Source organism: Leucopleurus acutus (assembly GCF_964270905.1).
Source record: "Leucopleurus acutus genome assembly, chromosome: 1".
Classification (NCBI taxonomy): Eukaryota; Metazoa; Chordata; class Mammalia; order Artiodactyla; family Delphinidae; genus Leucopleurus; species Leucopleurus acutus.
This window is the reverse complement of record NC_139142.1, coordinates 141,673,192-141,690,474: the sequence shown is the minus strand read 5'-3', so window position 1 is coordinate 141,690,474 and position 17,283 is coordinate 141,673,192. Positions and strand designations below refer to the sequence as shown.

The window sequence follows — 17,283 nt, the reverse complement described above, 5'->3', positions numbered from 1 at the left end:
ATATAGTACATACTTTTTTGGGGGCATCTCACTTCTTTCTTTCTCACTCACTTCTTTCTCTTCTTTCTCACTTCTCTTTCTCACTTCTCAGAAGCATTATGCTTCTGAATTCATCCATATTATTGCATGTAACAGTAGTTCATTTTTTTATTGCATGTACCAGTAGTTCATTTTTTTTTTTATTGCTGAGTGGTACTCCATTGTATGAATATACCATAGTTTGTTTATCCATTCACCTGTTGATGAATATTTGGATTGTTTCCTGTTCTGGGTATTATGAATAAAGCTCTATGAACACTCCTGTATAAATTATTTTGTGGAAATATGTTTTCATTTCTCTTGGGCAGTGGGGATACAAGAGTAGAATTCCTGGTCACAGATTAGATACATATACTTTATGAGAAGCTGTCAAATAGTTCTCCAAAGTAGTTCTGCCATTTTTATATGCATACCAGCAGTGTATGGGGGTTGCAGTTGCTTTCCATCCCCACCAATATTTGGTATTGTCAGGTTTTTTTTTTAATTATTAAATTGAATGTGTTCGTGAAGTGGTATCTCGTTATGGTTTTAATTTTCATATTAAGGAGGGACGATTTGAAGCTGACATCTGAAGGATGAGAAGTAGACCAGGTAAAGAGGATGGGGGTTGAGCATTCTAGGCAAAGAGAACAGAATGTGCAAAGGCTCCAAGGTGAGAAGGAGCACAGCAATCACAAAGAGCAGAAACCGAGTGGGGTGTAGGGTGAGGCTGGTGAGGGAGGTGGTGGGAAGCACCAAACCGTTCACCTTCAAGGGATCATGTGGGTCTGGGCCATGCACACACCAGCAGCAACCAGAGTGAACTTAAAAAAAAAATAAAAGTCCAGACCAAACAACCAGTAATGTCCTGGACTGCATAAAACCCTTGGAATTTCATATTACTCTGGGAAGTAGGGAGGGAGGCTCATAATGACCCAAATTGAATTTCTTGTCATCTTGGCCAAAAGGTGCTCAGAATGGATTAAATTTTATTTAAAGAAGTGAAAGAAATGAGCATTTCTTGCATGTGACCATCGCAATTGCAAATTCATGTTTACCTCATATGAAAGAGTAGGGTTGCTGGGTGGTGGTGAGTTTTGAGGTTTGAGATTTGAGGTTTGAGACCATGAATTTAAAATGATGTCATTCAGCCTGTCTGTGTGATTTTTTTCTCGGCAACATTCAGTTGCTCAGGTGCAGGGCGTGAAACTTCATCTCAGAGTGTAGTGCTTAGCCAGGTTGTGGTTTTTCCAGGAAAGTATATCAGAGATAGAGGTGGGTAAGGAAACGATTATAATGATGAATCTTGGGCTCTAAACTGGACCAGAAAGGAAATGAGGAATGGACAATGAGAATTTGTGGGATTAATGGATTAGAGGTCTCAATGAGGTTGAAGAATCACAGCAAATGGGGTCCTAGCACATGGAACTGAAAGTATAGGAGGGTAAATGGACAGTGAGGTATTATATTTTCATATTCCTATGATGGAGCCTTTTATGGGTGATTAAGGTGTTGAGAGTGTAACCTTGGAAAGGGTGGCTCAGTTGAGTAGGTTTTTGGAGATGAGAGACTAGGGTATTGACTAGATCATCAACATGGATGCTGAACTCACCCATAGAGTTCAAGGATGGTGCTACGAGTTGGAAGGAGCAGGGAAAAAAATTATGTTGGTGGGTCAGATGACAGCAATCAAGATGAGCAGGGTGGTATATCTGAATGGAAAGAACTTCAAAGGAGCAGATCTTTGCAGAGGAGGGAGTAGGGAAACCATAAGGTAGTTCAAAGTCAACTCTATTAACACTACTATCATCTTTACTGGCATCCTTCCAAAGACAATGAACCACACCAACAAATCAACCAACCAACCAACCCACACAGGAAAGACTTTCAATTGGGAATGCTTTATTACAGGTCTTGCCACCAGGAGGCACTATCAATACTGGAAAGCCAGACCTCCAAGCAGTCCCTGGAGGCCAGGAAAATGTGTCTCCGCCTGACCACTGAGGACCTCTAAGGGCTCTTATGAGATATTACAAGGAGCTCAGCCATCCTCCCGCACAGCTGCACTTAACTGTAGAGAGATTTTTAAGTGCATGTAAACCTTAAAAAAGAGAAAAAAATTAAATTCCTAGGTTCTTTAAAGAAGTTACTGAGTTATTTGAGGTTTTGGTTTTCCCCTAAAAGGGGGTCTAAAAGTACAGCTACTAGCACATGGGATTTGAGGACGTTTTCTTCTAGGTAAAAAGATTCCTCATAACTGCAGGTTTTGAGAGTTGATGGTAACATTGTACTTAAAATTTTCTTCCTGAATCACTTTTTGTAAGAAGGATGACATAGTGGGAAGAGCACAGTGCTGGAGTTAAAGTTGCAGCAGCAGCAACAGTATTTATTATCATTATCATCAACATTCGAGTGTCTACATGAAACAGAAACTGATCTAAACATTGTACATAAATTTACTCATTTATTGCTCTGATAATCTTATGAGTTGAGTATGTACTATCATTAGCATCATTTGACAGATAAATAGGATCCAGAGAGACAGGTCACTTGTCCAAGCCACAGCTAGTAGATGGTGGTGGTAGTAGTGGGATGGAGTTGAATTTCATCTTTCCCCTAACCAGAATAGTACAAGTTATGCAGGAGAAAACACCTCTAAATCTCAGTAGCTTAAGTCAACAGACACTACCAATTGTACATGGTAGGCCTGGGCTTATCGTGCTAACTTAGGTACCCAGGCTTCATTTTGACACATGCCAGTGATCATGATCACTGATCACCATGCAGGGAAAAGAGTATGCTATGGTTTCTGCAACTGAAATGAAATGCTTCTGCTTGAAAATGATGCATGTCACTTTTCACTGGCCTGGTGGAAGCAAGTCACATGCCACTCCCAACTTCAAGAGGACAAGGAAAGGCACTCCTGCCATGAGCCTAGAAGGAGGCAAACCAAAGTTTTTGGTATTAATGATTACCAAAACCATTCAGACCCTGGGTAATTTATGCTTCTCTCAGCCTCAGTTTCCCTATCCACTAAATGAGCACAATCACTTTGTAAGGACTCCTTGTTGTAAGGACCCCTAACCAAATGCGGATTTTGATGATGAGGCAGGATGGCTGCATCTGACTGAAGCTTCCATCAGCTGAAAATCTTGGTCCCACCACCGGCAGCCCTGTAGCCCTCCATCGAGAGCTGTCTGCAGAATGGCCTTTGTCCAAAGATACATGCCAACCTTTTTGTCACTCACACACCTGAAGTCTTGAAGGATGTAGTTTCATTTCAATCAACAACATGCCATAGCTGTAGTTTGCTAGAAAGTTCAGTCTGGAACCATCAGCTATCTGGTTCATGTTGAAAGCTTGAGTCCACTTTGGCTTGAGAGTGTGAGGGTCATGGTGAATGCTCCTTCTTCTAGGTTCTTCAAGTTTTCTCTTCGAATTGAGTCAGGTCACCAGGACTACTTACTTGATTCCTCTCAGTTTCACTCCGCAGACACTCCCCAAGATGTCTGTTCTGAGTCAGCGATGAGCTAAGCCACAGAAATCCTTTGCCAACCAAGGATCGACGGCGCTCAGGGTAGTACCAAAAATACCCTGAAAAGGGGCATTTCCCAAACTTCCATGCAAACAGTTGTGACCACATTGCCGGAGCACTCAGCTGGCTCCTTTCCTATGGGTCGTTTTGCTATGCAGTCATTTGTCCTCTTCCTCCCTCCTCTGATAAACTAGGCTGTGAACTTTGTGAGAGTGGGGACCACTTTTTCATGCAGGTTTCACATCGGATGTGAAAACCTGGTACACAGTAGGTACTCAATGAATGTTCGCTGCACAAAAATGCTTCTGAAGATTCTTCATATAAGATTACTTCCTTGTAGAATTTAGTGCCTAGATTGTCTAACTAACAATTAGTCTAGTTGAACTTCAGGCCTGAGATTCTAAGTAGCTAAAATAAGGCCAAAATGGGGGAGGGGGAATAGAAGGGCGAGGAAAAGGAGGACGTTCCACGCTGAGGGAGCAGATGTAGAGGCAGTAAAGCACAAGGTAATACCAGGCACGGGGAGTGCATCATTTAGCCTAGAAGGTTAATACACGGGGTTAAAATGGGAGGCTGAAGCCACATGCCAGTAGAGGGTCTAAGGTCAAAGTCCAGAAGGAAGAAACAGCAGGACTTTGATAGGGAACAATGAAAGGAAGGCTTAAAAGAGTCGGTGTTGCATTAAATTTTGCAGCCAAGAGCTCCAACAACTGAAAGGCAGGATGGGCGGAGAAATATATTCCCAAAGCTTCCTCTTATTTATGTGCGCTCCCGGCATTCACAGAGGAATAAGCAGAACGCAGACTTCTCCCTTCCCCAGGGCCGAGAACAGGAGCTCCGCCTCTCCCCGTCACGTGGCCAGAGGCGTCCCTGGCACGTGACCTCTCGCGCTAGGCCAATCAGCCTCTGCAGGGGCGGGAACGCGGAGTCCGAGGGGCAGGAGGATCGATTGAGACCGCCTCTTCTCGCGAGCCTTGACGCCGTTGCTCCTCAGCCGCCCACGGCCGGGAGCGAAGGTCTCGCGAGGCTTGGGCGCTGCGGCGGTAGGAGGACGGGGAAGGACGGAGCCGAGCCACGGCTGCCTCCCTCGCTCTCTCCCTCGAGCGCTCGCCCGCCCCCTCCCTCCCTCCCCTCCCTTCCCCGGCCCCGGCTCCGGCCTCGGCCCGTTCGCTGTTCGGTCTTCTGCAGGGAGAATGTCGGGCTCGTCGCTCCCCAGCGCCCTGGCCCTCTCGCTGTTGCTGGTCTCTGGCTCCCTCCTCCCAGGGCCAGGCGCCGCTCAGAACGGTAAGCGGGGCGCCGGGGGCGGGCCGGGCGGGGGCTGAGGGAAGCTGGCGGCCGGAGAGGGCCGTTCGGGGCCCGAGGAGGTGGTGGAGCCAGGGGAGGGGGGCCGGCAATCGGAGTCTGGAGGGCTGCGGGCCCGAGACGAGCAGATGCCGGTCGGGAGTTCGAAGAGGCGCTGGTGTGAGAACCGGAGGTGCCTATCCGAGAGGTGGGGGCGTCCGATAAGAGCCTGAGGTGTTGTTGACTTAGAGGCTCCACGTCTTGGGGCTTGTCGCTCCGAGTCGGGGAGGGGACCCCAAGGAAGCCGACGTGAGGAGCTGGCGTAGCGGGGGCGGCGAGGAGGGGGCGCAGCGTTTAAAGGCGGCACAAGACAGGCATTTGTGTTTAAGGTGACGGAGAGTGGTGTCAGGCTCCCCAAGAGAACACTGGGGTCACTGGGGTCGTCCAGGGTTCTACTGGGGCCCCGTAAGACTGGTGATATCCTTAAAAAATAAGAGAGACGTGGGGGGAAGGGAGTACTGAAGAATACTGAGCAGAGTACTAGAGCCTTAAGGAGGGGGTAAAGAATCAGGGAGCCTTGGCTGTGGAGGTGGAGAGAAGGTGGGTGGAAAGCCAAGATAGTGGGTTGACTGCAGTAGGGGATCTGGAAAGAGGAGCAGCAGTGGCTCTAAACGAGATGAGGGAAGAGAACTGGGTTTACTAAGGAGGGTGGAGTGTTGGGCATTCTAGGGTAGTGGTTGGGAGAGCAAAAAGGAGTTTCTAAATAAGGAGAGGAAAAAGGAGAAGAGGATGGGGAGAAAGGGTTGAAACTGAGGTAGGGGGAATTATTTATTACAGAAATAAGGGTTTCTGGCTATAGAGATGGGGGTGGGGTAAGACAGAAAATAAGGGAAGCGAGTAAAATGCAGGAAGCCGGGGGTGTAATGTTGGTTTGCAGTGTGGAGGATATATTAGGGAAGGGAGGAGCAGAGTTTTGGCAAGTGCTGTTTGATATTGGTTGGGGCCTCTGGGAAGGCAGGGACACACAGCTGAAACTGCAGTGGTGGGATTGAGAGCAGTCACTGGAGAGACAGAGAGATGGAGGAAGTGGGTTTTTAAGATCGAAAAGTTTCAAGACAGAAGAGACATTATTTCTGAGGAACATAAAAGTAGTCCCTGGGATATGTGCAGGATACAGTGGAAAGGAGAGAATTGGGTTTTGAACTGAAGCTGTTTAGAGAAGATGGAGAAATGGTGGGGAAGTATGGTGAGGGGGGATCTAGACAAAAAAGATTCCGATTGTTAAAGGTATGTGTTACAATTCAGCTGCTGAATTGATCTTTCAGAGATGAGATTAGAAGTATTGTGAACCCGTTTCCGCTCTTGTGGAAACAGCCTTTACGAGGTTTAAAAAATATTTTTATAGGAAAAAATTTATGAGGGTGAACTCATACATGACTGTACTGAAGAGTGAACTATAAATTCTTTTGTTAATTCTTCGGTGTTTCTTTGTTGTTTGTTATGCTAGAACAATTTAAAATTACTCTTGTTGGAATAGCTGAAATTAAAATGGCTTTCATTAAAAAAAACAAAAACGAATGGAGTTAAGCATTCTAAGGAGAATCTAGGCTTAAAATGCTGAAGATTACAGTGAAAATATATCAGTAAAGGTCGAAAAAGCATCAGTTAAATGTAAGTGTCATACCAAATTGTATAAATAAAATCTTATGTATGCTTCATGGCCTTGAATTATCACTGCAGGGGTCAGGAAGGAAACATTTTTCTGTCTCTAGCATTGAATATACGAAGCATATTGGGTATTTTCCCTATTTTCCTCCAAAGTATGAGGCCACTAAGGAAGGCAAGGTAGAGTTAGTTTGATTTGTCTTACCAGTTTTTAGTCTGTGTTAACAATATGACTTAAGCCTAATACTAATTTCAGCTATTCAATTTGTGTAAAAAGCAAGGTTTCATTTGGCACAATAGGTGAGAGATTTTTGATCTCAACATGTTCAATCTCTGTGCTGGCATAGCTTCTTCAAAAATTTATAATACAGTGAAATTGTAGTTTCTTAGCAACTAAAGCAAGGTTTTTGGATGGGCCTACAAAGACTCATCTGGCTATTCTCAGTGATATGTGTTCTAAATACAGCATAGTGCAGCCTTTTCCTTGAAATGAGCTTGAATTCAGTCACATGACATGACTGGTGAAGTGAAGCTGAGCTTGTAGTTGACCCAAATGAATGTAAATTTAATTCAAGGAAGAAATGGCTATTTTTTTGAGTTTGAGTCCATGTAGGTAAGGATGCCATTTTATAGCTTTTTATAGCATGTCTGTAAGATGAAAGCTTTCAATTGGTAATAGCTCTACAATCGTCTGACCTCATGTCATGGAGTTTGTATTTTCTTATAGTGTTTTTCAGAAATGGATACTATGCTCTGGATGATCTTGAAAAGTTGGATTATCTATTTAAAATGATGACTTTTTAAAAAACGTCCCCAAACCGAAGTATTTCTGGATTATGTGGTAGTTTAGACTGAGTATAGATGTTTTTCGTTATTCCTAAAATGAAGAATTTGGACTAGATGACTCTCAAGGTCTCTTTTAGCTGTGACCCATTACCATAGAGATTCAGGGTTTTTCATTCAGATAGAATTTGTTTCCCATACAAACAGTTAGACTTGTAGGACCATAGTTTCAAGTAAAATCCTCTTTAACGTGTCATTTTAAAGGAAGAAAACTGTCCTAAAATACAACCTTCCTGGTAAGACTTTGAAAGCTTTAGAGTGAAATTAGAATTGAATAAGTATAAACCAGACAGTATTATATGATGATCAAGAGCACAGACTCTGGATCCTGATAGACCTGGGTTTGAGTCCCATCTCTTGGTAGCTGAGTGACTTTGAGTAAGATGCTTAATACTTCCAAGTCTCAGTTTTATCATCTGTAAAATGGGGTTTATAATAATGCCCATCCCCTAGGGATGATGTGAGAATTAAATGAGACAATGACCATAAAGCACTTAGGTTTCTGCCTGGTATATAGTGAGTCTCAGTAGGGAGTAAGTTTTTACTATATGTAACACTTGTTACTATATGTAACATATGTTACTATATGTAACATATGCTACATTACTATATGTAGCATAACGATAATATATGTACTAAATGTTTGCTTACTATAGTGAGTAAATGTTATCTATTACTATTATTATCCTTTAAAAATACCATTATTAATTATTTTTCTTCATGTATATATCAAGCATTTAATTGTTAATGCTGCTCACTGTCATCTTGAAAAAAGTTAAGTAGGCCATTTGAAGGCCCCAGATTTGTGCTTTTTGCTTATGTAACTTTTTTATAGAAGTGACCAGCTGTGCTGCCTCTGCAATTGTAGATTCTGATGAGGAAGTTCATACTACCATTTAATTGTCTGGGAGGTTTCATGGTTTTCTTTCTCTTTCAGTGAACTAAATATCTTTTCATGGCTAGGTAGCACCTTTTCATAGCATCTCATTGTTGTGAATAAGAGAAATAGAATGTAGTGCCTGGCACACAGTGAAGTGTTGGAGATGTTAACTGATGAATGAATGTGAAGTGTAAAAATGTAATATATTCATACTGAAAATATAAAAATAGACAATTAACACTGTTTAGGGGGAGAAGATGAGTCGAATGATCTAAAATGAGTTTATTAATGATCTAAATTTTAAGAAACCATTTTGCTTGGGTGATACTAGATAGTTGTGAACATTGTGCTTTGTAACAGTGCCAGTATTTGCATTAGATGATTCATGAATCTTTTTCTTTTCTGTCAAGTGCTGTTTGCTTCAGTGGTTTGGCAGTTTCTCTCCCTGAGTATGTTTTTAGACGTTTGCTATTGATAGTGCATCTTTCCTTTGGGTGAACTAAAATGAGCAATGGAAGACGTGTTATCTATAGCAGCTGTGGCACAAATGACATGCCAAATATCAAGCAGCAAATCTTAACATAATTAGTCCAAATAAGATTTTAAATGACCAGAAGAAACTATTTGCCTTGGAATTTATTAGCATTTCCTAAGGAGATCAGAAGCCTCCAGACTCTCAGGCAACTGACAACAGTGTCACTACTGATGTAATGAAGCACCCAGGCATGAGAAATTGGTCAGGGGACCAGGGTGGTAAGGCCATGTTACAACATCAGGAGGTGTTCCTGGGCTCTAGTCTTTGTTTTTCAAGATTCCTGGATCCAAATTAGAAAAAGATGCAGGTAGGTTTTTGTGTTGTCAGACATAACAGAGCTTAACGTGTTAGTATACCAAGGTTTAAAACAATAAAAGGCAATGAAAGTATTTATATGTAAATGTACCCTACAGTCCAAACATTCACCATAAATTAAGATTGAAGTTCATTACAGATCTGACTTTGTGTGAGTTATACAGATCCTCATGAAAAATTAGACTGTTTTGTCTTGAAGGAATCCCTTGATTTTTCTCATTAATACAGTTTTAATGTGAAACATTTTCTCCTCCTGTGGAGTATACCTTTAGACATTAATAAAAGACAAAATGTAATTGTATTGTCTTTATTTTAATTTTTTTAATAAAAGTAAATAACTGGGCTGGCAGAGATACCGGATACGATTAGAAAAGTGCTCTGTCCATTTGGACATTGTTTTTCATTTATTTAGTTTGAGCTACTTTTTCAGAGTAAGATGTTTCATATTTAAAATCTGAAATTTTGCTGGGTCTATGTAAAGGTGTTTTTTCAAGACAATTTGGGAAGGAGATAAGGTGTTAATATCTATACAAATGAAGCATGTAGGAAAATAATGAATGAGACTGTTTTGGATATCACACAGGAGATGTTCAATAAAAACTTGAATAAAATTATGCAAAGAAATTTTGGAAGAAGTGAATTGTGTGAAAAAATTTCTGAGGCAGTCTATTCAGTTTGTTTACAGTGAGCACAGTCTGGACAGGATCAGAAGTAGAGAATGAAGTTCTAAGAGAAAAGACAGAAGAAAGGCTATAGTAATTGTACAAGGAGAAAAACAGGAAGCGAGAATGAGGAATGAATCTTCCTTTGACAAGCATCTGGAAAAATAGAATCTGTTAGAAAGAATAAATAGACCAGGGTCCTCTAAAGTATATCCGAACATCAAAATTAAAATATGTAATGATGCAAAATCGCCGCCTGTGAACAGTCGGCCTTGCTTTCAGTGTTCCTCTTTAAACAAAACACTATCATTTTACATGAATTTTTATAAATGCCATTGGTGATATGGAGCTTAATTTTAAGCACCTTAGATAATGCATTTTTAAATTGTGAGGTTCTTGTGGATTTTTTTTCCCCCGGAATTCCTAATTTTAGTTGGTAAGGATTAGCTTTGTGAAAGCAGGAAACTTCTCCAGTAAAACTAGTTGAATATAAACTGTTGCATTTTATAGGCTTATATATATAGAAGTAAACTTCTCACTGAATTTAAAGTAAAATACTGTACTGATCTAATGTAAAAACATTATTCCAAAGGTATTGATGTTTACATTAAAAACTTGAATACACAAGTAAATTGTATGGTTTTCAGGTTTATTCAAGAGTCAGGATTTGTACAATTCCAGTTTACTATGTCGTCTAAAATTGAAAGTAGGCCTAATTTTTTTGTTGTTGTTGCTTACTTTTGTGTATATGCAAAAATAGACGTTTATTAATCAAACTTAATTAACTTGAGGTTACTTTTTCGTTATTGTTGAGAACTTTTAATTGGTCTGTGTGGAAATGGGGGTTTACTAAATACTTAAAGTATTCCCCTAGTTATCTACATTTATTTGCATACAGTAAGTCAGTGGTAGATTTATTTGATGTTCCTCACACATCTGCTGTTTTTTTTGTTTTGTTTCTTGTTTTCGTTGTGTTTCAAATTTAAAAAACCTAGTCTTATCTCTTCGTTAAAGCTGTGGCCGGCTTTGATGGAAAAATATTGTGTTAAGTTCCTTATACTAAAAAGTACTGAATGGTATTCTTTTGCATTTCTGGAAACAATTATGGAATGTTTTAAGACTAACCTTCTAAAAAAAAAAAAAGACTAACTTTCTTTCTAAATAATCTTATTTACTGGAGACTTAGGGTACGCTTTATGGTTTTTTCCAGAAGTATGTCAATTTGGATATGCTTTGCTTCCCTTTGCTTTGTCTTGATTTATATCATTGTTACACCCAACTATTGCTTCAAATTGACTAGACAGTGAAATATAATGAGATGATTTGAGATCACTCTGAAGGTGTCAGGATTCTGTATATTATGTAAGGCTCTATTATTAGAAAACATAAAGTTCCAAATTGCACCCATAGTTTTAATCCTATCCAAATGTATACTCACATTCTAAAAGTGATTAAATATAAAATACAAGACAATATGTCCTTTGTGACAGAATACTAACAAGGCAAAATGTTCCATATGCAGTAAGATACATTTAAAAAAAAAAGTGAGAGTGTGCTCGCATATATAAATTATGTCATCGATTTTTCTTCCTGATGATAGTATTTGTAAACCACTAGACTACGTGATGTGTAAATTCCCTTCCAGTTCTAAAATTACACAGTGCTATGGACCTTACAGTTTAGGTAGGTACTGCTTCTAATGGTTAAAAGGCCTAGAGAGAGAATACTTTGTTTTAATAAATTTTTTGAAACTAACTTTTTGGAATTAAGGAAAATTGACTTTGAGGCCATGCACTGTTTTGAAATCCAACTGCCTGTAAACTTACTTCAGACAACACTCGTAGTTCATATTTCAAAGAAGGCAGAATGGTGTCTGTTATAGAGATAGCATATTAAGCTTGCTAGGAAAATTGCCAGTGTGAATTAAACAATTAAGAAATGAAAATCACTGCCAGGTAGGTAGATATTTTGTGTTCTCTTTGTTGGTTGAAAAGTAGTTGACTGTTGAAGAGGCAGTGAAGCGCACTTAACTAATTGTATTTTTATGTTATCCTTTGAGAAGTTTTGCTTTCTGTTTATGAATTAATTTCTCCTGTCCCTATGCATTTGTTAAAGACCTTTAAACCTGTCCATTATAGTTGAACAGGGCAACCCAAGCGTTACCTGAATTAAATCTGAGCAAGTTTGTAGATTGATATTCCTTAGAAACAGAGTGTCAAAGTCTCAGCTTATAAATTTATTCGTTATACTACCTTATTGGGTAGGTCCATTTCCTATTTTTTCCTTTTTACATTTTGTTAGAATTTCAAACATACGAAAGTAGAATGAATAATGTAATAAACTCCCATATAACCATCATGTGTCAACAGTTATTAGCCACATCCTTGCTGCTTATTAATTTAAAAATAACCTGAAAAATTAACATTGCAAACTAAAATTTTCTAGGTGCTGAAATGTAGTTAGTTAGGGATTAACTTACATTAGTAAAATAGAAATAATTTGGTTCATATGTAATTATGTTGTAATGATTTTAAAAATATAAAAGCCCTTTAACAAAAGGCTTTCAAACTTTTGTCTTGACCCAGATAAAGAAATAGACTTTATTTGTGACTAAGTATATGCAGAAATATGTAACGTTTTGTGAAATAATACCTTTCCTTACTCTGTAACGTATTTGAAGGAAACCATTGTGACCTTCTAAATTGATTTCATAATTCATTAACAGGCTATGAAACTCATGTTTGAAAAACAGCATTTTCAAGTATGGAGTAGTTTTGTTTTATTTTTATATACTATGTAGTCTGAAGCAATATGATGATTTTTGTAAACATAAGGACTTTCACGAGGCATTTATCAGTAATATCAGCATGTACTGTTATTAGTCATCCTTAGTAAAGAAAATATAGCATTGTTTAATTAATATGTTACCCATTACTTATATAATATTGGTTCCCCCTCTCCATTTGAATTTCAGAAAAAGGGAAAGCTACAATAATTTGAATATCATAAGCAAAGCACAAGTTTCCCAGTATGTTTAGTTGTCCTTTCTTTTAAATTAGCACTTAAAGTCATTATTCCCTGGCCCTACCTTTGAGTTATTGCTTGAGTACAGGACTGGGAGCACTACAGTTTATTCTGAGCTGAATGCTTACACATTTCTGGTGAGTACAGAATGACTTGAACACTGGCCAAGGGAAGAGATGGAAAGCAGAACCATCACTGAAGAGTCATTTGCCTTTCCTTTTAAGATCCTAGAGTAGCAACTTTATTTTCTTATTTTTAGACATTGCTTCTTGAAGGAAACAAAGGCAAGATGTCCTGTACTGTGTTGGCAACTATCTGTGAAATAATTTTCAATCTATAGATTGAATGAATACGTTAAATTTAATTTAGGATTTTTTGTGATTATACAAGTTTAACAGGTTGGAAACCATTGTGGAGCACCTGGAAAAAATAGCTAAGCAGCTCCAGCATGGAAATTAATATCATTTATGCTTAATCTCAAATAATTCATCAAGGAAGATGAAATAAATGGCCTTAATGCAAACCAGGAAGCTGGAAAAGAGAAAGTATAAAGAGGTTTCAAATAACTTGCAGTGAACTGTCATTGAATTACCCTTAGACAAAGAAGATAGTGATCACATATCAAAATTATGGTTTCTATTTTCTTACTAGGATTGAACTCCAAGTAATGACGAACACTTTCCAACCACATTTAGGAAAAGATGCAGATAGTTCTACATTGATGGTAGCATGAGACTTAGGAGAAAAGCCTGAAGGAGCTAAAATTAGGAAAAGGGAGCACTAGGGGGATGTGATTATCTATTAATACCTTCAAGGTAGCAGTGTAAATGAAGTAAGGGAATTAGGCAGTCTCCAAAGATGGATGGGCTGTATCAAAGAGCAGTGGCCTAGACCACTGGGAAGAAAAGCATAGGTATAGTATTAAAAAGGTGATTTAAATGAAACTAGCAGAAGAATAGAGTTATTTGCAGTCACTCATAGTTAGAGCCGTTATAAGTAGGGCAAAGAGCTGGTTGACAGGGACTTCATAAAACAAGAGAATATCTCTTTCTGTTGTATCTATTACTCATTTAGGAGTTCAAGAGGAGGAAAAAACCTTTATGGGAATGAATAGGAAATGTGATGGGCTTTCCAGAAGTTTTTTTTTTTTTTTTTTTTTTTGGCTATGCCACTCAGCTTGCGGGATCTTAGTTCCCTGACCAGGGATTGAACCCAGGCCTTCAGCAGTGAAAGCGCAGAGTCCTAACCACTGGACTGCCAGGGCATTCCCTTTCCAGAAGTTTTTAAGGGTCAGGAATTAGTTTGTTTCTAACTCTAAATTTCTGTGATTATGAATTCAAGAAAAATGGTAGATTAACTTTGGAATCCATTAAAGTAGCTTTTAAGACCTGCCTATAATACTTCAAACAGGATTCTGTTTATTGTAACCTTCATAAACAGCTTTTTTGTTTAGTTATCAAAAATCTACACTGAAATTTTTCCAATCTCTGTTTCACACACAGAAGCATAAGCTTTGTAAGAGTTCATTCACTAGACTGGATGGAACCTAGTAAAAGTTTAACCTTTGGCTTTAAGAAATTAGACTTTTCTTTTGTGTGGTAAATTTTAGCTATTAAGAAAGGCTTATCATCAGGAAATGAGCACTTCCAGACTAACTCTTAAGGCTTCTCAGTCAAAATACTGCTGTGACAAAAGCCCCAGCCTGTTTTATGAGTGGAGCTGGTGCTGCAATGCTTTGGTAGAGACGGGAGCTCACTTTAATTAGCTCGAAGACTGTAGGGTTGCTAGGTAAAATGCAGGACACCCATATATATTTGAATTTCAGATAAACAACGAAGAATTTTTATTTCGTACCTCTGGTGATCCTAGAAGAATGTCTTTTTTGCTGTTTTGACCTTCCGTTTAGAACTTAACCAAGAGTCTTGTAATTTGGTTAGTTTTTGTGTATTAAAAGAAACCTTTAAAAAGTAGATTTAATATGAGCAAAATCATGTTACATTGAAAATTTTGTATGAGTAAGTGTAGTTTAGGGTAGTATTATTTTATTCTGGTTACATCACATTTCTGTATGGTTTTTTCCCTTCAATTCTGCTACCTTACATTTGACAGTAAGTTTTTCATTTATTCTCTAAAAATTAAAGCTATTTTCAAGAAGGGTGTGAGGACAGGGCCTCAGGCTTTTTGTTTTGTTTTGTTTTGTTTTTTAGCAATTCCCCTTTTCTCTCCTTACCTAAAATATTTTAAAATTTAGGGCACTATTGTCTGAGGGTATATGATAGAGATGTTTCTGGGGCTATTCGTTCAAGGATTGTCCTTTTTCAGTTTTTGCTTAGGGGCTTGGAACATATTTGCATTTTTGTCTTGAAAGAAGAAAAGGAATGAATGAAGATGTGACTGACCACACCCTTTTCTTCCTAGTGGGTTCAGAATAATTTTAACTTGCTTAATTATAAACACCCGATTTAGAGAGTCAGGGAAAGTGAATGAGGGATGTAATTTCTTTATTGTTAAATTTCAGTACTAAGAAAAAATCATGGTTTCATGAGATTTATTGTAAGGTCTTTGATCAGAGGTATGTCACTGTGTCAGTCATTCAGTATAAGAGATCTACCTTCTTTTCTTTTGGTGTGGACTGGGGTGAGGTGGCTATAAGAATAATAAGAATTGAACAGTGTGATAGGCCCCAGGGTGAATGATATTAAGTAACATAAAGCATAATCATAACTATACTTAAACATACTTATTTGAAATATATTTAAGGCAGTTTTAAGAAGTATTAAAAATAACTCATGGTTTTTATGAAACTAGAAAATTAGTATAGTTTAACTTTGATGCCTAAACTGAGTTGAAGACAATAGTACTGGATAAGTAAATTGATACAGTCTGTCACCCTTGTAAATGTAAAATGTAAATAAAAACTATGTTCAAAAGGTCGTTTTGTGGGGCAATGTAGTTGCATGGAAAGAGCGCTGGATTTGGCAGTAGCCTTGAATTCTGTTTCTATTTCACTTCCTGTGGTTTCTATTTTTTAAATTAGTATAATACTTAATCTGTTGGGTTTTTATGAGATTAGATGATAATGTATGGAAAGTGCTTTATAAACTGCTTTACTGTAGAGTGGCATGTATGTATAGCTTTGAATTATAGGGCCTGGTACTTAAAAAGTGTTTACTTTTAATGGGTTAACTACAACTCTGGTAGTTCATAGGAAAGTGAAGAGGAAAATAAAGTTCTAGTGAGAAGGGCCAGATTATTTCAGGGTTGGTTTTATGACTACATCATATCATAACATGCATTTTAGATGGTTGTTACCAGACTAGCCTTTTCACTGAATTATCTCCCTCTACTAGGGAAGGTCAGTATTGACTTTTTTTGTAATCTTTGTTACGTACCTCCCAGTACTGTTCTCAAGTTAAACCTAGTTACAGGGACACCATGTTACCCTTCATCCTCCTCCTTTCCCTCCCCCAGGTATGTGGCAGAAAGCAATGTCAGGTATCTTTCTTGTATCCTCTCTTTATTAACACATTTTTGTAACTCGCCTTTGCTGTCCTGAAGTGAAATTCATAGGTGTTTTAACCTACATGCACACTATTAAGAAAAAAATATATATATAATCCCTTGAATGTAATATAAAGGAGAAAATAACTTGGTAAAATGTTTATTCAGTAGGTCAGTCTAAATGCTCAGGCATGACTACACAGGAAGACAATGAAGTAGTCTGCTGTTTTTGTCCATATGTAGAAAAACCAGGAATGTGACAGTTACAAGTGCAGACTTGTGCTGTACTAGTGACTCAGATATCACAGGTGACATTGCTGTTGATAATGTGATTTTCTGAAAAGGTGAACAACTCTTGGTGAAGTTCCAAATGAAGCAAAAGTACAATCTCTCCTCACTTTACACAGTAACTGCATTCCTGGAAAGTTGAATGATGATTAAAACCATGCAAGAGTACTTTGTGGTGTATTTAAAACAGAGCTATGTTCTAGGCTCAGACCAGGTTTTCAACTTGAATGTCATTTGAAAGTTGTGTAGGAAGAGGAACAATTCTTTGTTGTGCAAGACTTTTCCTACTTTGTGGGATATTGAAGATCCCTGGTCCCAGCCCACTAAAGGCTGGTAATGCTATCCCAATCATTGTGTTAACCAAAAATATACCCACAAATTTTCAGAATGCTCCATAAAAGTCAGAGCAGCACCTGTTGAGAATATCTCCATTTTGTGTCTGCACTTGTAAGTATCCTCTGATAAAGGATTATAGCACCTAGTTCCCGGCACAACCCCTGGTCAAAGCCACACCTCTTCTAGGAACGGACAGGCAAGGAGAGCAGCTGTTCACTTGTTTTTATTCTTTTTGTTGACATGCATTAAAGCAGGGATTGCAAACTCGTTTACCATAGGAGCTAGGCAAGTACCTTTTGCTAAAGTGGAGAATATAATGCATGCTTTGACTGAAAACACTGAAAGCTGGGCTTTTAAAAATACTGTGCTGGTCAAATAAAACTGTCAGTGGGCCCGCATT

General features: G+C 38.6%; 1 protein-coding gene across 2 annotated transcripts in view; it reads left to right on the top strand.

Moving 5' to 3' along the window:
• Positions 1–4,623: 4,623 nt before the first annotated feature.
• Positions 4,624–17,283, top strand: part of NPTN (neuroplastin) — a 55,690-nt gene continuing 43,030 nt past the window's right edge. The window contains exon 1 of one of the 2 annotated variants that reach the window (XM_082846759.1): positions 4,624–4,837. In XM_082846759.1, the coding sequence (XP_082702885.1) occupies positions 4,747–4,837 (91 nt within the window). In that variant the 5' untranslated portion in view covers positions 4,624–4,746. The remainder of the gene's footprint in view (positions 4,838–17,283) is intronic. The other variant, XM_082846758.1, reaches the window with a different exon arrangement.